General features: G+C 43.7%; 1 protein-coding gene across 1 annotated transcript; it reads right to left on the bottom strand.

Moving 5' to 3' along the window:
• Window positions 1-413: 413 nt before the first annotated feature.
• FAM83D (family with sequence similarity 83 member D) lies at window positions 414-21342 on the bottom strand. Its single transcript, XM_048495945.1, has 4 exons — window positions 20724-21342; window positions 6001-6168; window positions 4425-4549; window positions 414-2044 (listed from the first exon to the last, which is right to left on the bottom strand). The coding sequence occupies exons 1-4, from the start codon at window positions 21186-21188 to the stop codon at window positions 907-909; spliced, it is 1896 nt and encodes a 631-aa protein (XP_048351902.1). The 5' UTR covers window positions 21189-21342; the 3' UTR covers window positions 414-906.
• Between the last annotated feature and the right edge of the window lie 1571 nt (window positions 21343-22913).

Genomic DNA, 22913 nt, shown 5'->3' with positions numbered 1-22913 from the left:
ACATGCTGTCTACTCCATTGCTGTAAGACAACAAAGGTAAGATGGTGTAACCCAGTCTCATCAGATCTCAGAAGCTAAGGACGGGAGACCACCAAAGAATACTCTGCAAAGGAAGGAAGGCAATGGTGAACCACCTCTGCTTCTCACATCTTGAAAATCTCTTGTGGGCATCACCATAAATCACTTGTAACTCCACAGCACTTAGATATGGATCACTGAACCCAACTTTTCATAGCATACTTCTGCTACAGTACTCCACCTAAAAATGAGGATGCCAAATTTGAACCATGTATAAAAACTTGGAGTGCCTTCACCTTTTTTTGGCGAATATTTCATTTTCAAAGTTAAACAGACTTCATCAATACATCATACATAAATATAAGAAGCAGACAATAAAAAAACACAGGACACAGTTTGAGGAGACATCACAACTTTAATGCTGTGTCCCTAGTAACGGCAGTATTATGAACAGTACCTTGTGGTAGTGAATCATTTAATAATCCAATGTACTATCAGTTAAAATTCATTTTAGGGGGCCTAAATATTGAGAGACAGAAATAATATAGGAGGCACTTGTGGGATTTTTTTATTTAAAAAAAACTTACAAGTATTTCAGTGCATTGACAAGAATTCTCTCAGCTAGACAAAGCAGCAGAAGATGTACTTTACAAAAACAACAACAGACTAAAGAATCAAAAGGACTTGAGTGCATAGAAAATGCAGCTCTCAGGACTGGTGCACGCAAAGCATAAACTGCATGGAAACCTCTTTGCTCTCTCTGGTATGATTTCAGTATCACTAGCCATGCAAGTGAGTATTCTAAATGCTAATTCAAATTCTCAGAAGTGTCCAAAATGTCTGGCGACTGAAGCAGCTTTGTGTGTACCAGCACTCAGGCACCATTACTTAGAAGCAGTCATTTGATGAATACAGTGCAAAATCTCTGAGGTTTATTAAGCTGGTGCTGATCTGCCGTCTAGGTTTTACGTTACACCTCACAGGACGGCAGTAGTTGTCAGCCACATTTCCCCTCCTAGACAGCATGGAAACCATGTGGTTAAGCTTGGACCGGATGACAGAGTAGTGGAATTCCCTCTCCTTGTTTAGCTTGCGGAAATAATCTGCTCGGTGACCGCAAGGGTAGTCCAAAGACCTAAGAGATGTCAGAGAACCGACAGAACTCGCTCGTGAACACTGGGAGGACAAGGAAGAAAGAGACCGTGCACTAGAAGAAGTGGAGGTGGACTTTCTATAGACAGGAGATGCTTCTTTAGAAGAAGCGGACTTCCTGTAAACAGGAGATGCTTCTTTAGGTGGCATCCTCTGGCCATGTACTTTCTGATCAGGTGATCTCTGGCCATGTACTTTCGGGTCAGGTGATCTCTGGCCATGTACTTTCTGATCAGGTGATCTCAGAACATGTACTTTCTGATCAGGTACCCTTTGAACATGTACTTTCTGATCCAGGGCCATTTCTGTAGCTTCACTGTTGCCAGTCTGTGTTGTGACTGTCTTGAACTCAGCTACTGTCTGAGTACCCACCATTCTAGATCGAGCAGTGGTTTGGGTGCCCGCCGTTGCCACTGAAACACTGGTTTGTGTTGCAGAGTTAAACAAAGTCACTGTGGGCTTCTCGAAGGATTCAGTCTGCGTTGATTGACTTTTTATCTCTTTACGCGTTTCTAGAGTCTCGACCCCATTCACAAGGCAGTCTTCTTCTCCAGCAGAAGACCCACTGAGGTGTGGCCGTTTCACACTCATCCGACTTCCTTTAGCGACTTCTCTTTCAAGTTTTATGGGAGAGCTTGAAAGCCTAGCAAACTCTGCTCTCAGAAGTTTACCCACAGTGAAGTCTTTGCACGGCGTTGACATGTTTGTCAAGTGATCGAGAGCACCAACGTCCTTACGGCTGGATGACAGCTTTGGATTAATCGGTTTCGACTGCGCATAAAGGATTCGGAACTCCAGATCAAAATGTTCAACCACTTGGCCCGAGAGCACCAATAGGTTACTACTGTTCAGCTTCCCATCAGTCCACGTGAAACTATAAATGGAGAGAAAATAAGATTAACATTATTCTATGATAAACCAGAGCTTTAGCCATTAGCATTAACCCTTCAGAGGTAACGGATGATCAAAGGTGGCGAGGAAAGCCTTCTCCATTCTGACTTTCAGAAGATGCTGCAAGACAGCACAGCTTTGGAAAGCTCTGAGAAGTTCTCTGTAGACTGATGGTCACTTTGCTGTGGTTTTCAAACTTGTTTTAAATGTATTTCTGCCTATTTTGTCAATTGTTCTGGGGCCTTTGTTCTCTGGGAGGAAAGGCACGATATAAATACTTTAACCAATAAAAAGAAATAAAATGGTGTTTTGTGATCCCTTGCTCATTCACCAGCAAGGCAGATAGCCACCATTCCCATTTCTCAGGCAATGAGCTAAAGCTAAGATAATATGACTCAATCAGGAGCATTTAATAAGTCTAACTGTGGTTTGAACTTCAAATCTACACCCACTCTATCTGCCAGCGTGTGTAGAACAACTGACTCCAGGAATGGAGAAACAGCTGCAACTGCGGCAAGGGTTTATCAAGATTTCTTTTAATACGCCCATCTTACCCTGAGCTTCCCAGAGAATTCCTTGGCACCAGCCCATTTAAAGGCACAGGCAGCCATGATTTGTTGTTAATCCAATGATCTGCAAGCATTAGCCTGCATGCAAAAAAACGCAGTACTAAAAAGAATGGCCATATCAGTAAACCCATGCAATATTTCAGGTACGTGTTAGTTCATGTGTGTACTGTCTCAAGTGCACCCATGAAGCTGTATTATACAAAGTCAGAATATTGGTCCTTCAAGGTAATACTGCCTACTCAGACTAGTAGCAGCTCTCCAGGGTTACAAGCAGTGGTCTTTCACACCATCTACTACTCGATGCCAGGGATTGAACTTGGGACTTTCTGCATGCAAGATGGCTTTACCGCTGAACCGGTTGAATTATATCATTGTATGGCGCCTGATGGCATGGTTCAAGTCAAAAATGGCAGAGGGAGACAGAGGTGCAGAGGCTAGAACAGGGGTAGGGAACCTGCGGCTCTCCAGATGTTCAGGAACTGCAATTCCCATCAGCCCCTACCAGCATGGCCAATTGGCCATGCTGACGAAACTGATGGGAATTGTAGTTCCTGAACATCTGGCTGGGCTAAATAACACAGCTAGTGTGATACAGTGATTACAGGGCTTCTTAGATCCTTCTCAAACCCAGGTTCAAATGCCTACTCTGCCACTGAAGCTGGCTGAATGACCTTAAGCCAGTCATGTACAATCTTCCTCGCCTACCTCACAGGGTTGTCGTGAGAATAAAATGGTGAAGGGAAGAAAATTGTAAGTCATTTTGATCCCCATTGAGGAGAAAGGTGGTATAAACCACCTCTAGGCTATTCTCTAAGGCAGTGTTTTTCAACCTTTTTGATGTCATGGTACCCTTGACATCACTCTCCACATCTCACTGTACCCCTGCCATCCTCCCCCCACCTTCCCCTCCCCGGGTGAAGGGAAGCATGGAGGGTGGGGGTGGGTGGGAAGTGGCTGCTGACCTTGCGGCAGGCCCTGCCCCTGGGCCAGCTCCATATCCTTGCTGGTGCTGGCGAGAGACACCGCAAAAGTGAGGGGGTCTGGTAGCATTGCTGCGGTACCCCTGGGACATGCTCACGGCACCCCAGGGTACCACGGAACCCTGGTTGGGAATCACTGTTCTGGGGGGGGGGGGAGGACGTTGGGGTGCTGTGTGGTTTCCAGGCTGTATGGCCGTGTTCTAGCAGCATTCTCCCCTGACGTTTCGCCTGCATCTGTGGCTGGCATCTTCAGAGGATCTGATGCCAGCCACAGATGGATGAAATCAAGAATGCTAAACCGCTGCATGCACCCCAGTGAAAGTGTGAACAGAGCACTTTAACAGGACTGTAGCCCACTGTGGGAGAAAGCAATGTTAAGAATCCATTCCACCAAGATGAAAGAGTACTTCCAGTTTTCCAACCATAATGCCTTCCTTGAGGATCTGCAGCATTTAATACTGATTGAATTTTAGTATTATCCGACACATGCAGCTTTCTTACAGCATTCCTACATAGGAAAATACATCTACTTCATTTAAGCCATAAAGTACACCCGTATTTTAAAATGTGTTAAAAAAAGGGTGAAGATATATGGTCAGTTTCCACCTTGAGCGGCTGAAGTCATGGGCAACTTCAGGCATCCAGCAGTGCCATCCTAAACAGGGTTTGAAGTCAGTGGCTTAGAATGTTGACCCTTTGAGGTCAGTGGCTTAGAATGGTACAGCGCTATTTGGTACAGCACTACAAGACTAGCTCTTTCAGTGTTTAACACAGAACTGTATGGAAGAAGAACATAAGGGATCATGTTACTTACCTGTAGGAGCCTGTAGTAACTTTGATGCCATCAATTAGCATGAACTTCTCATGGACACTCCCAATTATTTTGGCTCCTGATCTTGCACAATAAGTGTTCCCAGTAATAGTTCGGACTCTCATTAGCTGTTTGAAGAATGGGAGACATTTTAGACAAGTTAACACAGAAACACTATGAACCAGACTGTTGACTGGTACAAGCTGGTTTTCATTTGAGACCCCCTACAGTCCTTCTTTGTGTATTGGCTTCTTGTCAGAATTCAGGTGTCATTTCCCAATGGTTATAAGTCTAATATTATCAGCAGCCAAAATGCATACTGAATGTATGAACAGCATCATGAGATGACCCCATTGGTTTGGAATGGTAAAACCGTTGTTGCTACCACCCCTGCTCACACAGGGATATACTGGACACTAATGAATATTAAGTAGGAGGCAGATCTTTCAGTACAACCAAGACTCTTCCTGGAACATATCATGCAAAATGTCATAGTCTGGCCGCACTCTGCATTGGTCAGACTGCACCAGAAGTACTGTGGGATCCTCTGAAGATGCCAGCCACAAATGCAGGCAAAACGTCAGGAGAAAATGCTACTAGAACATGGCCATACAGCCCGGAAACCACACAACACCCCAGTCTTCTTATTACTTGCTTAAAGAAACTTTCAAGTCCTATTTTAGTTTAGGAGTTTGATGAGTTTGTCGGCTATCCAGACTCAGGGGTGTTCAGAATTCCTGAGTTTTGAGAACCAGATAGTAGTGGTTTAAATGGGTATGCTGGGAACAGAGTATCTGTAGAAGACAACACAATTATCTGGATTGACTGCTCTTGCCTTTTCCGTAAATTTTTGACAACACAAGGCTTCATCTGAATACATAAACAGATAACACAAGAATCAAATCAATTGGAATGGCCTTCCATCAGCAGTGATTTATGCATATTCTTTCCTGACAATGAAGACTCCTACTTTGCCCACCATTCCATTCATGATGGCTCCCTGACTTTGGAAGCCAAATTTTTTAGTGGGGTCAGTAAGAAAGAACCTTATCTGATGTCTCACTACACAGTTTGTTGGAAACAAGATAATACTTATACATACTGTAATTTTTGGAGTCCCTGTTGAGCCAGTATACTCTTGATAAAAACATGTAGTTATGTTCCCATGGCAAATAAAACAAATGAATCCAAGAAAAAGACAAATGCTTTAACTCCAAGAGGACCTTCTCTACAATATCAGAAACAAAACTGACTGAGTGAGGGACCTGGCACCAAAGGAATGGCAAAGAGTACCTCACACTCAAAGCTCTACAAGTTTCTATTAGGTGTGTGTACATTACATGTGCATTAGCCATAAAGGGAAATGGGTAATAACCAGTAATCTAGTAACTTAGGGTAAACTCATTTTTTCTGCAGTCAACAGAGACTTACACCTTCACAACTTTTCTCAACTTACATATTCTTGTTCAGGAGAACATTCTAGTTACTGGCTAATAACCAGTAATCTAGTAACTTAGGGTAAACTCATTTTTTCTGCAGTCAACAGAGACTTACATATTCGCAACTTTTCTCAACTTACATATTCTTGTTCAGGAGAACATTCTAGTTTTTTGCACATTTCCATGAAATGACAGAGAAAGGCCTGATCTAAAAGGATGTAGACAGGAACCAGCCTCTTTCTACAGGCATCATGGAGGTCGTAGAAGATGTCCATATCTGTGAAGGAATCCATAACGATAGCAATGACCTGGGAGATAAAATAGAACAAATATGCTGAAGTTTATTTTACAGAAGGTTTTAGGTGTTTGTAACATCAAAGCAAAACAACTGCTCCAAGTTATAATGGCAGAAATAGCTACTTGAACCCTCCACCACATCTTGCATTTGTTTCTTCTGCAACAAGCCATCTCATAAGATTCTTCCGAATTTCTCCTCAGTGTAACAAAGAAACACCATGTTTCAACTTCTGTGGTGCCTCCTATTATTATACCAAACATCATTTCAACCTTGACAAGGAAATCCTTTTGGTCTCTGCTATTTCAGCTCCCTGCCCCAATCTCAGTTTCCTTAACAGTCTCTACAATATAAGGATACGTAATTGAATTGGTAGTCCTGGATGAAAGCTCTACAGTATTTCTGAAGAGCAGTGACACCTCTTGTCCCTGGGTTCCATTAATCTGGTTACATGGGGGGAACAACATTGGCCCCCCATGTGACTAGGTCCAACGCTAAGATGACAAGGCAGCAGGAAGTTCTGCTGCTTCGTCATCTTTGGGCTCCCTCGGCCCCGCCCACAGCATCATCGCCATGGGCGGAGCCAAGGATGCCTGAGGACACTGCCCCCACTTCCAGGCTCCCAGGAGCTGAGCTTCTGCCCTCCCCTCTTGGAAGAGCAGAAGAGATTGCCAACCTCCAAAAGGTGCTTTTATAAGCACTGAGGCTGGGGCCCTGCCCGAGGGTGGGTGGGGGCGTGGCCTTCCTGAGCCCCACTCCCGGCCTCAGTGCTTATAAAAGCACCTCTCAGAGGACGAAAGTCTCTTCTGCTCTCCTCAGAGGGGAGGGCAGAAGCCGGGCTGCCAAGAGCCCGGAGAAGTGCTGCTCTGAGGCGGAGCCTCGCGCCCAGGCGCAGTGGGGGGCACGCCCAGAGACAATTTGACTCTGCGCACCATTTTCCCCCAATACACCTCTGCCGAAGGGCAGATTTCAATATCATCTTCCTTCCTCTAACTCCTGATACCCTGTCAACTCTCAGCTATTAAAACATATACCTGCATGACCTTCATATTCTACATTGAGGATGAGTGTGCATCTCATGCCACATTGTTATGTACAAAAAAAAAAATCTACTACACCATGGTTAGGTATCAACCTGCTCTGAGGAAGGCAAATGGCGTGACCCTGACAACACACACACACACACACACACACACACACACACACACACACACACACACACACACACACACGTGACCTCACTCAAGACTGCAAGCTTTAAAAAAGAAGGGGAAAAATCTTTCTGTTTCACGATCTTGCAAAATCTCATTCCTCTGCTATGGTCACACCCTTCACCTTTCTTGAAACTAGTCAACCCTCACTTAATCTTTGTGTAGTAGTTTCGATGTGACTTTTACTTAATTATTTATGTTATTGAAAGTCCACCTTTCTTAGAGAGACTCAAGGAGGATTATATAGTGACACAGCAGCACGTGACAAAAGCACACCACGTAAGTGTTTCAGTCTTCCCCTTGTCTTTGAACTCTTCCAATGAACATTGCTTCACTGCATGAAGAAGGAATGGTCCGAATGCAAGACAATCATTGACCAAGTGTGCACATGCATATACAGCTCCTTTTACTACCATTAGAGCATCATTTCTGCGGATTCCACTTAGTGGCCACTGTGTTCAAGTCTGAAGCAGGACAAGAGTTGCTCAAATCAATTCTGATTTTTTTTCTTGGGGGTGGGGAATAAAATTCTGATAAAGATCTGTTCCCACAACCAAGATGGTATATTTTGCAGATTCTTCATCCCATTATCCCATAGAGGCCTTCAGGCATTCCTGCTATTTCTCTTGTTTCAAGGCCTTTTAGAATTAATCTCATTGCAGTTCCCTAACAGGTTGCAGGCACAATCAATCAACAGTCTTTCCGAGTTTCTTTGATTGGTGGAACAATTAGGAGGCCTTCTGCAAGCGATGATAATTCCCAGGTATGGGAGCAGACTGTCCTTCAGACACCTTGGTCCAAAGCCATGCATGGCTTCAAAGGACAAAATCAGCATCTTGAATTGGACTCTGGAGAGGGATTGGCAGCCAGTGGAATTGCAATAGCACTGGGGTCACATGCTCTGTGCCAGCTACTTCTTCCAACACTCAAGAGTAGAGCACATTGCAATAGTCCAGTCTAGACGTTACAAAGGCTGGATCACTGTGGCTGAATCTGACTGACCCAAGGATAGAGGGAGTTGGTGCACCAGCCAATCCTGGGTGAAAGAACTCTGAGCCATCAGGCTTTTTAAATCGACTGCTGTGTTGAATAGCACTCCCAGGCTGTGAACCTGGCTTTTCAATGGGCTTATCCAAGACAAGAGGCATCTCAAGTCCCCAGTAGACCTTCTTTCTAACCCAGAGAATCTCTGTCTTGTCATGATCAATGTTGTTGTTTTTTATCCTCATCCAGACCACTATCAACCACATCATTCATTTCACTATTCTCCAGTGCACATTGTACACTTCTACCATTTGATATTAAATACTTGTAAAATTGCAATATTCATGCTGTAACTTGAAAACAGCAAGGACCATTCTCCTCAGTTCAGATCCTTGGCTCACCTAGCACCATATTGTCTACATAGGACTGAGAGCAAGAGTTCATATACTTTGCTACTGAACTGCTACTACCCTGTCCAAGAGACATGAAAGAACTCTTGACTGAGACTCGAGAGATTCCAACAGACAATACTGACCCTTGACTCTTATACAGCAATTTCAAATGCTCAGCTATTGACTGCCTATCACAGGTCCAGCCAGAACCCCCTCCTCCTCAGATCTGCTAGCAACTTAGAACTGTGCTAGAGGTATTAATTTCACCAGCTATCTGAAAGCCGGCATGGTGTAGTGGCTAAGAATGGACTCTCATCTGGAGAACCAGGTTTGATTCCCCCTCCTCCACTTGAGTGGCAGACTCTGGTGAACTGGATTTGTTTCCCTGATCCTACATTTGAAGCCTGCTGGGTCACTTTGGGCTAGTCACAGTTCTCTCAGAACTCTCTCAGGCCCCTTCGGCACAGCAAAATAAAAGCAGGTGAAAGGCGGGTTACATGAACCCGTCTTCGCCCCGGCCCGTTCGCATAGCTGGCCGTCACGTGGATGGGATGCATGCCTTCACATAGAGGCACACTTTGGGGGGGGGGGGGGGGGGAAAGGGACAGAGTTTGCAAGCCACTTTGAGACTCATTATGGTTGATAAAAGCAAAGTATAAACCCAAGCTCTTCTCTCTTCTTCTAGTTTTTCACTGAGACAGCAGATGATAAAGCCATCTGCTACAGAACAGAAGGTCTCAGTATATCAGCTATAAGTCAAACTTCTTCTATAAGAGTGGTTATACAGGTCTTACAGGTACATTGGTGTAGTATAGGTCAGGCATATGAACTCACACACTATACCACACACTACAAAATGTGTGAGGCATCTATGCTAATATTCAGCTTGACGCAATGCCAATTTTCATAAGAACTGACTGATCTAGGTTCTCACTGTTACACTTCTAACTTCAAAGTACAACTTCAAAGCCAAGATATAGTTTGTTAAATAGGGGAACTGTAGTTGTTTCCCCCACACCACCAATTTGGTGTATTATCAGAAAAAAAATGTTTAAAGCGAATTAAGCAAGTATCTCCTTTGCAAGGAGGCAAACATCCCTTTCCTTTCAAAGCTGCCCTCCAGCAACCCAGAATGGATTAATATCTGTACGGCAGAACCAGTTTTACTTTCACACACCCCTCGATATTTAGGTAATGCTTTAAGTGTTTGCAGGCCATCTTGTTCGGTAGAGGATTTTTCCCATGTACCAATCAAGAAGTGAAGTAGTCCAAGGCCACCCAATATGAAAGACTGGAAGCATGAATCTGGAATTCAAATTCAAATTTCTGAAAAATAATTTGCTTATCTATACAGGCTACCTTTGGTGAGACTCAGGTAAAGAGTTTCTGCATGTACTCCCAGAGGATCAATAGGATTGCCAGAAAGAAATGACTCTCTTTGCTACAGTAATAAATAGCAGTTAGAAGTCCCTGGAAGGCAACTGCAGGCATCAGATGCTTATAGTCCAGGTTAGTGTGATCTCATCAGATCAGATTAGAAGCTAAACAGAGCCAACCCTGCAAATATTTGGATGGGAGAACTCCAACGAATATCAGGGTCATGATGTGAAGGCAGGCAATGGCAAACTATTGAATGACTCTTGCCTTGAAAATCCCAACAGGGATTTCCATTTGACTACCAAAATCACAACACCGGGGGGGGGGGGGGGGGGCCCTTAAATGCCACCATATTTAGTCTCCAGAAATAGATTTTATTTGTTTTTTAAGTTGACAATTATTCCTTTCTAGTTTATTGGCAGATACTGAAGGACTCCTTATAAAAATAGCAGAAAATATGAAGTTGCCAGTGAATTCATTTTTGTTACATATCAAAGACCCATATCCAATGGTGCCGCCCCTAGATACTCAGAGAACACAGCTGTAATAATGTGTGAGCTGCTTAGTATACCGTTTAATTTCCTCTTTTAAATGCACACAGTGAAATCCTAAACATGTTTACTCAGAAGTAAGTTCAGTTTAAGCCTACTAGACCTATTGCCAAGTAAACATGTTTAGGAGTGAAGTCTAAGTGATTTACCATGGCCATCAAACTTCAGTGTTAGAGTTTCCCTAGAGTTATTGGGTCATTCTAAGTCAAAACAGCACCAAGAAAGTGGAGTTCAGGTGATCAGAGATAAATCCTAAGACTAGCTGTGATGTTTAACCTGAGCATCTAAAACATGGTGTATAACACGCATGATGCTGGCAAGGGATGATGGGAATTGTAGTCCATAACATCTGGAGGACCGCGAGTTTGACACCTATGGTGTATAAGGTTTTATTTATTTGAAATATTTATGTATCTATACTTGAAGTGATTTATGATAAAACTAAGCATGTGAGGTACCAGATTCATGGGGCCATCCTAAGCAGTTAAGTCCTTGGATGGGTGCGACTGTGCTGAAGATGTCACTGTCAACCAGTTAAGTAAGACTATGAGTCGTCATATTTTATTGCTTATTGCTAGGTCACATGTTCTCAGGTGTCCTGGAAGGCAACCATTCCCCTCTACCTACCTGACAACTCCTGAATGTTTCCCTTCTCCCATTCTAAGAGCATCCACACATCTTTTCTTGTACTGATAGAGATACACAAATTGATTATAGAAGAGTATAGAATACAGAATCAAAGAGACCCCAAGGGCCATCAAGTCCAACCCTCTGCCATGCAGGAATACACAATCAAAGCATCCTTGACAGAAAACGAGCATCCTTGACAGATGGACATCCAACCTGTTTAAAAAACCCAAGAAGATGACTCTGCCACACTCTGAAGCAGTATATTCCACAATCAAACAGCCTTCATTGTCAGGAAGTTCCTCCTAATATTTAGGTGAAATCTATTTTCCTGGACTTTGAACCCGTTACTCCTTGTCTTAGTCCTTGAAGCAGCAGAAAATGAGCTTACTCCCTCTTCAACATGACATCCCTTCAAACATGGCTCCCATGTTGCCCCTTAACCTTATCTTCTCCAGACTAAATATACCTAACTCCCTAAGCTGCTCCTCACTGGGCATGGAATCCTGACCATTTTGCTCACCCTCCTCTGGACCCGTTCCTGTTTGCCAATATCCTTCTTGAACTGCAGTGCCCAGAACTGGCCACAGTATTCCAGATGAGGTCTGACAAATGCAGAATAGAATGGTACCATAACTTCCCTCAATCTAGACACGATTCTTCTATTGTGCTGAAGAGATTGTGCTGTAACAAATCAAGAGTCTAGCTACAAAGTACTTTGAACTGAGATCTTTAGGTTCCCCTTTTCCACACAAAATGTATAAATGTTCACCTTCTGACTTTAATCAAGTTTATTTATTTATTTATTATATTTTTAGACCGCCCTCCCCAGTAGGCTCAGGGCGGTGTACATCATAATTAAAACATACAATAAGTTAACTGACAGTTTCAGGTAAAGTAATTCCTGAAGCATTTTAGCTTTATTGCCTTTGAAATTGTACTTTGTAATTCAATGCTGTAGCAACAGCATGGGAAAGTGGTTAACAACAGCGGATTCTAACCTGAAGAACAGTGTTCAATTCAGCACTCCTCCAGAAGAAGCCTGCTGGGTGACCTTGGACTAGTCATAGTTCTCTCAGAACTCTCTCATCCCACGCAGAGGCAGGCAATGGCAAACTACCTCAATGTTTCTTGCCTTGAAAACCCTACAGGGTTACCGTAAGTCAGCTGTGACTTGACAGCACACATACACAATTCTATGCAGTTCTACAAAGTTAAAGCAGAAGATTTGCTATTTGCTCATATCAGGTTTCCAGTCTACCACTGCTGAAAAAAAAGTAGACAGCTTTGATTTGACAGCATCTAGAATTCTATCAAGAGATAGTGGCTTGGTTACAGATCTAGGAAGAGTTTCAAAGAACAACCACCACACTCAGCAGCAAAGCATACCTAAAAAACAGTCGCTATGGATTACTACAAGGGGAGCCTTGTTTCTTTCTGAGCCTTGCTTGGAAGCTTTCCAGGTTCATAGGACAAGTCATTGTGAAAAACTGAATGGTAGACAGGTTGATGGAGTTCAAATCTATCAAATAGCCAAATAAGACCACCAGGTTTTGACACAGGATGATCTCAACAGGCAGGTGATGCTTACGAACTACCCAGTGGCATCTTACTGGTCACTATGGACAACGGGATCAAAAGGACAACTAGTCTGATTCAGCAGGGCTTGCTCTTTTATGTTCTAGCCCTTTAAAAGATCATGGAGGCAAAGGAATTTCACCATGCGCATGCAAAGATGGGTGAAATTTCACCCGCAACAATCTCTTTTTGTATACAACTGAGAAAGACACAGCTGTCCCCTCCTTGCAACTGGTCATCTTAGTCACAAACCTACATTTACTTGCGGCTCACATGTCACAACACATGAAGCAACAGGTTCCTCAAAGCTTCGTGGCAGGCAAGCCCAGCGTCAGGTTCAAAAACTGTGACTTTGGGGTGTTTCTCAGAGCAGTCACTAAACAGGAGTCCCAGGGCTAAATTAAAGCTCAAATATTGACTCAGCTGTCACAAAGCAAAAATAAGCTGTTACTATTTGATTACTATCATGTCACTCGCTCGTTAATTATGCCTCATTTCAACAGCTTGTACACCCTTCCCTCTGGTTGGACTGCAAATGACCTCCAGCTGAACTGCTACAAATGCACGGCACCCTGGCCCATCCTTCAACACCTCACATTTTTCATTGAAGTACTTGCCCAGAGGATTATGTGATACAGCCCCACCAGGAGGATCTTGTGCACTGACCCATTAAGCAGACTTTACACAAGTCATCAAAACCATGCAGCTTCATCCACTCCATCAAGGCTTCTTACCTTTATTCATCAAGAGATATGGAGGGAAAGCAGGAACAAAACAGTTTAAGACATGTAAATCTAGGGCAGTGGTGGCAAGCCTATGGCACTCCAGATGTTCATGGACTACAATTCCCATCAGCCCCTGCCAGCATGGCCAATTGTGGTCCATGAACATCTGGAGTGCCATAGGTTCGCCACCACGGATCTAGGCTTAGATTTAGTGCAGAAAACATACACTGTCTCTGCTTTCTCTTCTACCACCACCCAGCCATTTCTAAACTAGGCAAAACTGATCCCCAGTACGCACTTGGGATAACAGCCACACAGGTCAAAAGAGGGAAGGGAGCAAAATTGTCCCTTTCTTTCATCAGCAAGAAAAACTGCCAGTGTCTCTGATTGATTGCAACCCACAGGATCTAACCTCAGCACTATCAGTGGGGAAAGTCATTTTTTATTCAAGATTTTGAAGGGAACAAAAATTATATATCCACTAATATCAAAAAACTTTGGTAACAGGAATAAGTTATCACCACTTACAAACACTAACATGTCAAAAGCCTATCAATTTTATCTGACTTCATCCTAGAAGCTGAGGTTCAGAGTATAACGGTTTATTTAATTTTATTTATTTGTTACATTTTTATCCTGCCAAATCTCCTACAGGACTCAGGGCAGCTCACAATAAAAGCATAAAATATGATATAATACAATAAATAATACAAAAAGATATGTATTAAAAGACTTGAAAAACATGTTACAATAAACAACATAAGATCCTGCATGGGGACATAAAACATAAAAACAGAGGTGAACACTGCATCCAGGTGAGGACACGAATAACACTAGAAACAGTTTAGCCTTTCCTTATTTTACTCTCACTGTAGCTCTGCAGCATAGAGTAAACTGAGAAAGTACCTAACTCAAGGTCACCAAGAACATTTCATCATGGCTTAGTGGATCAGGGCCCAGGCCTTAATCACTACACCACCCGGTGATATAAGTTAGATCAAGCCATATATTGGAGAAGAAAAATTATGTCAGTGGTCTAGAACTCCAAAAGGAATGCTTCAAACGTTCCAATTGGGTCCCACTCCCCGTGAGATCTCACCAAGCTGAGATCTCACTATATGAGGTTGGAAATGTGTATAAAGCCAGCAGAATTTCCCCAGTTGTGGTACCTTATGGCGACCTACCCATTGTTACAGGAAGAAAAGACAGGCTATATAAGCAGAGGTGAGAGGTCATGAGCAACTGTAAAGAGATTGCATGCAGAAGATTCATACATTCCGTCCTTAGCATCTCCCACTAAAAAGATCAGACGCATGGTGGGAAAGATTTTTCTTGACACTCTGCCAGACAAAGTACACAATACTGGCCTTCCTGGACCAAAATCTCAGTATAAGGCAGTTTGTATTGTTTTAAATAAATTATGGCATAACATTTTCCTTTTTATTTGCAGCAAGAATATCAGCAAATATGGGGCTGGAGTTTCTTCTGTAACTAGAAATGGGTAAGCTGGTTCAAAGCCACTGATTCTGTTTTTTTTTTCTGAAATACTTGATTTGCCAGCAGTAGCTGAAAGCCATTGATCTGGCATCCAGTTATCAAATTTCATCAGGCGTTGGTCAAGTGAGCACTAATTTTATTAGAACATCTGCAAAAGTACTTTAATCATCAGACAGTTATATTGTTATGCTGATTTCAAAACCAAAGTGGTTAACTGTTGTTGTGAAATAATGAAATCAACTTTTTTAAATATTGCAATGAATGATGGCATCTAACAGTGTTAAGGCAATGTTTTCATAAACGTTAACTATTCAGTGAACCATTGTCTGGCTGTCACTTAACACATTAAGTAACAATATCCAACTAGTCTATTGGCCTATGTGAGAGCCCCAGCTGTATGGATGAACTCAGTAAACAAACTGATTTACCTAATTGGATAGATACAGGGGATGTCCCCCTTATGTTACTTGTACTCAGTTTGTACTTCTTCCCTTCATCACCACCCCCCCACCCCAAAAAAAAGTCCAGGCAGAGAATTCTCCAACATGGATGTCTATAGCCTTGTTAGAAATACTTAACAGTTTCTTCCATGCTAGTTAACATGTATGTGTGGGTTGAATAATGCTTCATACACTATTTTCCCTGTGTGTGGCAACTGCAAACAAGTTTAGTTGCTGGGATTATGGGGATTTGTGAGTGGAGGGGGAGCTGTTGTGGCAGCAAAGTCAGTTGAGTTCTATACCTAGTTCTTGAAGAAATTGGCAAATTGCTTCTAAGCAGCAAATTCAACTGAGGTTTCACTGTCTCTGTATTTAAGACCAAAAGAGGTGATGTCTACATAGTTGATCATTTAAGATGCTCAAGACTGGGCTTAAACAATTCAATGCTGGTGAAGTGGTAGACTTAAATGATCTTAAGGGTAAATTTCCTTTTCTGGGATAGGATCTGGGAGACACAAATATAAAATTGTCACCCTGCAGGGGAAGCTTTTGTACCGCTTACACACACCTAGCCTAACCTAACTCACAGGGTTGTGGTAAGGATAAAACAGAGAATACGCTGTGAGCCACTTTGGGTCCTCATTGGAAGGAACAGTGACATATACATACATAATATACTTATTAAGAAAAAAATCAGTTAATTGCACTTAACTGATATTTCTGTTCCACCTGTCCTCCAAAGAGTTCAGGATGTAATCAATGGTTCTTTCTTCTCCATTCATTGAGTTTCACAAGCCAGAAGGAATTTAAAACAGAGTATTTCAACCAAAATACCTTGCCTTGTTTCCCATGCTTGTCAAAGAGTTCCAGAGGGTAGCTGCAGTAGAACAGTTAGATTTGATTCCAGTAGTGCCTTAGTGACCAATGAGATTTTCAGGACATAAGCTTTCGAGAATCAAAGCTTTTAACTCTCAAAATCTTGTACCCTGAAAGTCTTGTTGGTCTCTAAGGTGCCACTGGACTCAAATCTAACTTGTCAAAGAGTGCTTCTAGCAGGCAGTATGACTCTATTGCAACCACGTCCACCTTTGATACCAGTTAATCACAATGGAAGTTTGTTCCAGGTAGCTGGCTCAAGGTTGACTCAGCCCTCCATCCTTCTGAGGTCAGTAAAGTACCCAGCTTGCTGAGGGTAAAGTGTAGACAACTGGGGAATGGTAAATTTACAGTTGTCTGTAAATTTAGTCTGCCTAGTAAACCTTGTGTTGTGACATCAACTCATGGGTCAGTAATGGCTTAGTGTTTATACAGAGGACTATCTTTACTTTACAAACACCTTGTTATAATACCAGCCATTCTTTGCCATCGCACATTGCCATTTAATCCAAATGATATGATTGTTAATACTGTCCCAATGACATCAGGTTACAGGAACCAGCCAATGTAAACAGCCAAGTGCTGGTACCTTAAGAATTAGGAGCAAAAGAACTATTCAGCAACAGTTACATTTGTGTGTAGGACAGGGGATGGGAAACAGTCTATGTCCTCACAGAATCTTGGCCCTACTCTAGAATAGCCTTAGCAGAACTATGCTTCACATAAGGCAACTTTCTTGCCTTTGTCTTGCCACTGCAATCCTCTGTGCCCCCCCCCCCCCAAATTGTGGCTTGTGGGTCAGTGGACCCTCCAGGAACATTATAGAAGGAGTTAATGTAAGGAATTGGCCAAACCTATCCTCCTCCTCCTTCTATTTCTGGTAAAGTGGAAGGGTTAGGATCCAAGATTATATTTTGACATCCCCAGTATAAGGGGTGATCATCTGGCAGCTGCAGAACAGCTTACTGCAGTGTGTCACACAGTAGAATCACCAAAGGAAACATACCACAATGTGTAATAGGGAATAGCATTCCAAACATTTGCACCCAAGATATTTGGTGGTGATTAAAATCACCATGAAGTGTTGCAACCGGCATCATTCAAACCAAAGGCATTTGAAACATTATGGAACAACCACTGTTTTTAAAAATGGTTCGTATATTTGCACTTTCCACAGATATATTATAGACAGGAGGCTGCAAACCTAAGCATATTTACTAGGGACCAAGACCCACTGAGCTCAGTGGGACTTCTGGGTACACATGTTTCAAGAGTAAGAAGGGAAGACTTCTATATTGTTCCTCTATTTTTCTGATTATTAAAGCAGGCATGTTGATGTTTCTGTAGGAACTAAAGCATTTAGCTAGTTAATGGTCTTCCTCATTATCACTATCCTGTGGTCATTAATCATAAGGACATACTTGTCACAAAAAAATCACTTAATTATTAGCTTTATACAAAATTTCTAGTCTTTCAGCTTCAATATTGTTTCCCAATATTACCACCCAGCAATTTAAAACAAACCAACCTTGCCCAGTCCCATGTTAAATGTAAATCCACTGAATGGGACAGATCAGCATTACTGGTGATAAGTGTCATCAAGTTGCAGCCAACTTTTGGCAACCCTCTAGATTTTCAAGGCACGAGACTAATTAGGTGGTTTACCATTTCCTGCCTCTGCATAACAACCCTAACTTCTTTATAGTCTTCCTGTCCAAGTGGGGTTTGATTCCCCATTCCTCCACATGAGTGGTGGAGTCTTGTTTTGTTTCTCTGTTCCTACATACCTGTTTGGGTGACCTTGGGCTAGTCACAGTTCTCTCATTCCCATCTACCTCACAAGGTGTCTGTTGTGGGGAGAGGAAGGAAAAGGAGTTTGTACGACCCTTTGAGACTCCTTACAGGAGAGAAAGTGGGGGTATAAATCCAAACTCTTCTTAGTTGAATAAGACCCTGCTTAGCTTTTGAGATATGAAGAGATCTCGCTAGTTTAGGCCATCCACAATAAGTCAGCATTACTAGATGCCCCTTATGTGGGAAGAACTTTAATCTACAATCTTACTTTAATATAAGCCAAAAAAAATTACACTGTCCAGTCCCCTCTCCAATGGATCAGTTGCTGAAATGTCAAAGAGACATTTTGATTGCTATGGGCAGGGGTAGGGAACCTGCGGCTCTCCAGATGTTCAGGAACTACAATTCCCATCAGCCCCTACCAGCATGGCCAATTGGCCATGCTGACAGAGGCTTCGATAGGGTGAATTCCTAGGCATCTGGAGCTTGAGTTATTCCAACTATGAGGAAAAAGATTACCTGTAAAACTTGGAAAGGATTAGGCACTACTAGGACAGCAGATTGATCATATAGGCAGATAAGGCCATTCGCGATCTTGAAATGAAATAAACAGAGGCTAGATATGGGTACAATACTGGCTTCTTTCACAGAGTTGTAACAGGGACAGTAGTCACATCCAGGGAATCTGAACCAGAATCCACCTGAACCTTCAAGCTCTGCATTGTGCTCTGCCAGTGCTGGAGATTTGGTAGACATCACCATATGCCAGATTTTCTTTGATGGTGATACTCTTGAATCCGTCTCCCATTGGTCTTTGCCCCTTTTAGCCATCAGGAGGATGTTTCTGATTATTGTGTGTTGATTATTGTGATTTTATTCCATCGATTCCCTTTTAACTGATTTTTATTATATGTCAACTAGGCAATTTTACAGCAACAGAAGTCCTTTTGAGAAAACTCAAAAGGTACACACCCCAAAACAGAATATTAACACTTTATTAAAATATTTCCATTTAAAATATGCTTCCTATACGGGGTAAGAATACTAAACATTGCAACAAAGCTTAAATAATACATAACCAGCATGTAAATATTTGGCTTCAAAGAGCATACATTTATAATCCAGGGTTCATGTTGGAGAACGGCAGTTAATCCACGCTCAAAAGCCACCTTTGCTCACCCAAGACTTCATAAACTGCAGGCTGATTTTGGTAAAGCAGACGAGGGTTTCTTGGCTGAATTACATTAATTCTGGACACAGAACAAGTTGAGAATGCCCATCAGTGACACCAGATATAACCAGACCTCTAAACTAATACATCTTTCAGCGACTGCAAAAAGGTGGAAGAAAATGGTTTGGTGTTCAGTAATGTTCAAAAATGTATTTATTTAAGTGATTCGTTCATTTGGACCTCACCTTTCTTTCCAATGGAGACCAAAACCAGTTTACATTGTTCTTCTCTCTTCCATTTTACCCTCACAATAACCCTGTGAGTAGGCTAGGCTGCAAGAGTGGGACTAGCCCAAAGTCATTGCTTTCACATCCTGCATGTGAGCTCCCAAAGGCACCTGGTGGGCCACTGTGAAGAGAGGAGTGGTGGACTAGATGGACTCTGGTCTGATCCAGCAGGCTCTTTCTTATGTTCCTATGTTGCCAGGTGATTTTTCATGGCACAAGTGAGGACTTGAATCCAGGTGTGCAAGATGCTTGTCCAGATACTCTTGGCTACTACACTGGCTCTTTGAAATGACTAATAAAAAGGGCTTCGTTTTGTATGGGCAGCTCATCAGAACTTCAAGAAACCTTGTAAATATTTCTGTTACTATATTATACTGGTATTCTAATAGTGGATGCAATGCACAGCCTTAGGGATTTAGGGCAGGGGGTGGGGTCTTCTGATCACATGACCTCCACATTTCACACCTGGCAGTAGATCAAAAGTGGCAGCCAAAACAGTTCTACTTCCACCCAACTGATTGCTTTGCACGCTTTTGCGCACCCTCCGAGGGCACAGGCTGTTTCATGAACATGCTTTCCTATACTTTTAAGGAAAGTTAGGGGGAGCTTTCCAGAACTCAGGCAGCACAGCAGTAGGCAGGCTTATTCCAGGCTAAATAAATGACTTCCAGTGGGAGTAACTTTGCATAGGAATGCACTGAGACTAAATGTAATCAGATTCAAATCGTAAAGAAACGTGAAATGTTTGCAAGCCGCTGACAGCACAACAGGTTTTCTCAAAAGTAAGTCACAGAGTCAAACCAGAAAGCGGGCACAAAACTGATTCTATCGTGGATTCCACACAGCATGTTTAAAACGAGCTGCAATCATAAATTTGTTGTGCAAAACCACCCTTACCTGCGATTTAGGTCCCTTCCCATACATGCAGATCAATGCACTTTGCAGCTGAATTTTACTATGCGAAATCCACTTGCAAACAATTGTGAAAGTGGATTGAAAGAGCATTATTCTGCATGTGTGAAAGGGTAAGCTGCCAGGGCTCGTTTCTCATCACTCACCTCCCGGGCCGATCGGATCAGCTTGCGCACCGCCTCCTTACAGGGATAGATGACCTCGCCGAAGCTGGGCTGGAAATGAGTTTCCACCCGCGTGAGTCCTCGGTAGGAGCCGCTGACGAAAGCCGGCCAACCCAGCTCCAGCGCCGGGGGCTCCAAGTCCGACTGCAGAGGGAAGTAAGTGAGCGACGAGCAATCCAAAGAGCCGTTCAGGGAGTGGTCGCCGGAACCTTCCTCGGTCCCGGGCGGCGGCACGACGGCTTGCAGGATCGCGTGGATCTCCGGCTCGGACAGGAAGGAGCGCATCTGCTCCCGGCGCAGGAATGCGCGGAAAGCTTGCAAGCCGGAGGCGACCAGCACCTCCAGGGCCAGGCGCTGCGCCTCGCTGTAGGCTTGGGCTGGGCCGGGCTCCCAGGCACGGAACCCCCGGAGGGGCGCATCGTCCAGGCACTGAGACAGGTTCGCCATGGGCCGCCCGTGTCCCACCCCCACACAGCACGATCCCCGGGGACTAAACAGCACCCGGAGCCCCTTTGCTTCTTATAGGACGTTTAAACCCCAAACTGGCGTCCGCGCCTTTGCAATAGGCTGCATTGGATCCTCGCTCCGCCCGCACGGCTTGGTGGTTGGCTATATTTGAAGTTGTTTTTCCAATCCAACGGAGCCGGGCGACCGGGGCGGGAGAAACTGTTCGGCGTGCCTCCTCTCCTCCTCCTAGCCCGGAGGTTGGGCGCGGTGGGAGTTCCTCTTCTTCTTCTTCGACGACTTGCGATCGCGTAGGTAAGGACTAAGCAGGCGAGCTGCAGCGTCAGCTGGATCAAGGACGACGAAGAGGCAACCTTGCCGGCCAACTTCTTCGCAGAAGCGCTGCCGCCTCCATTTGGCAAAGGGAACCACTTTTTTTGTAATTTTCCCCAGCAGTAGATCTTCTTTCCCTCTGTTCACGTGTACGGTTATCATACCAACCTTTGCAACACGTGTATTTTCCATCGGGGAGAAGGGGGCATCGGCTGAGCAGCGTGTTTTTACGCAAATGGACTTTTGGGCTGAGCATCAGTGCGAAATAGCTTCTCCCCACTGGCATGTGATTTGGGAATCGTCTGATGCTCGGGTAGGCGAGAACTGTATGTTGGTGCAATTGCGTCCGGCCTTCCCCTTAGGCTGCATGAGTCTTCCTCTTAAAATTAGATTAAGAGAATGTGACTGATCCAGTAAGTTGTATGGCAAGAGGGGATTCGAACCTGGGTTTCACTTGTCTCAGTCCTATGCTGTCACCCCCCACCACCACCACCTCCACCTCCTCCTCCTCCTTTCTGAGACTTCAGGCTCCTGTGGAATTGTAAGAGAGGGTAGTGAGCACCACCCCTTGAGGGAAGAAGGAAATCCAGAAGGCAGCTACACACTGATTTAGTTCGTTACCAGTCCTCACCCTCCTATGGAAAACACTTTTATTTGATTAAGGGAAGCCAGTAACAAGCCGTGTCTGTGGCCTCAAGCACAGCACCCCAAGTGCCTTGGTGCCCATGGGCATGGCATTGGGGAACCCTGCTATAACTGCTAGGGTTGGTCAATACCAGCCAGATTCGTTCCAATTTGGATTCGGCCCAAATTCGGATCAATGGGTTCGGATTGGCCGAATTCCGAACCTTGCAGATTCGGACTGGGCTGAATCTGTGGGAAAATCTGGGAATTTTGGGTGTTTTTTATTTTTGGGGTGTTTTTCCATGTTCCGGCCTGCAGGGGGCACATTTTGTGATGTATTGGCACCAAAATTTCAGGGTATCATCAGGAGACTGTCCTTATGCTACCCCAGGTTTGGTGAAGTTTGCATCGGGGATGAAGTTATTGGACCTTCAAGGGGTGCCCCTATCCCCATTGTTTCCAATGGGGAACTAAGGAGATTGGGGCTGCCTTTGAAGGTCCATAGCATTTAATCAAACTTCACCAAACTTCAGGGAGCAACATAGAGACAATCTTGATGATACCCTAAAATGACAGTGCCAATATAATCAAATGCCCTGAAGAGCACCCTGAAATTGTCCAAGATTCTTTGTTCTACATTTACACAATCCATTGCTGTCAATAGAAGGGGAATTTCTGGGGTGCCTGCAGGGGGTGCATTCTTAAGGCTAGCAGCACCAAACCTTCAGGGTATCACCTGGAGACACCCCTGATGACACCCCCCAAGTTTGG

The sequence above is a fragment of the Sphaerodactylus townsendi genome, linkage group LG05 (assembly GCF_021028975.2).
Source record: "Sphaerodactylus townsendi isolate TG3544 linkage group LG05, MPM_Stown_v2.3, whole genome shotgun sequence".
Classification (NCBI taxonomy): domain Eukaryota; kingdom Metazoa; phylum Chordata; class Lepidosauria; order Squamata; family Sphaerodactylidae; genus Sphaerodactylus; species Sphaerodactylus townsendi.
The sequence above is the reverse complement of the archived record's forward strand: the minus strand, read 5'-3'. Positions and strand labels throughout refer to the sequence as shown.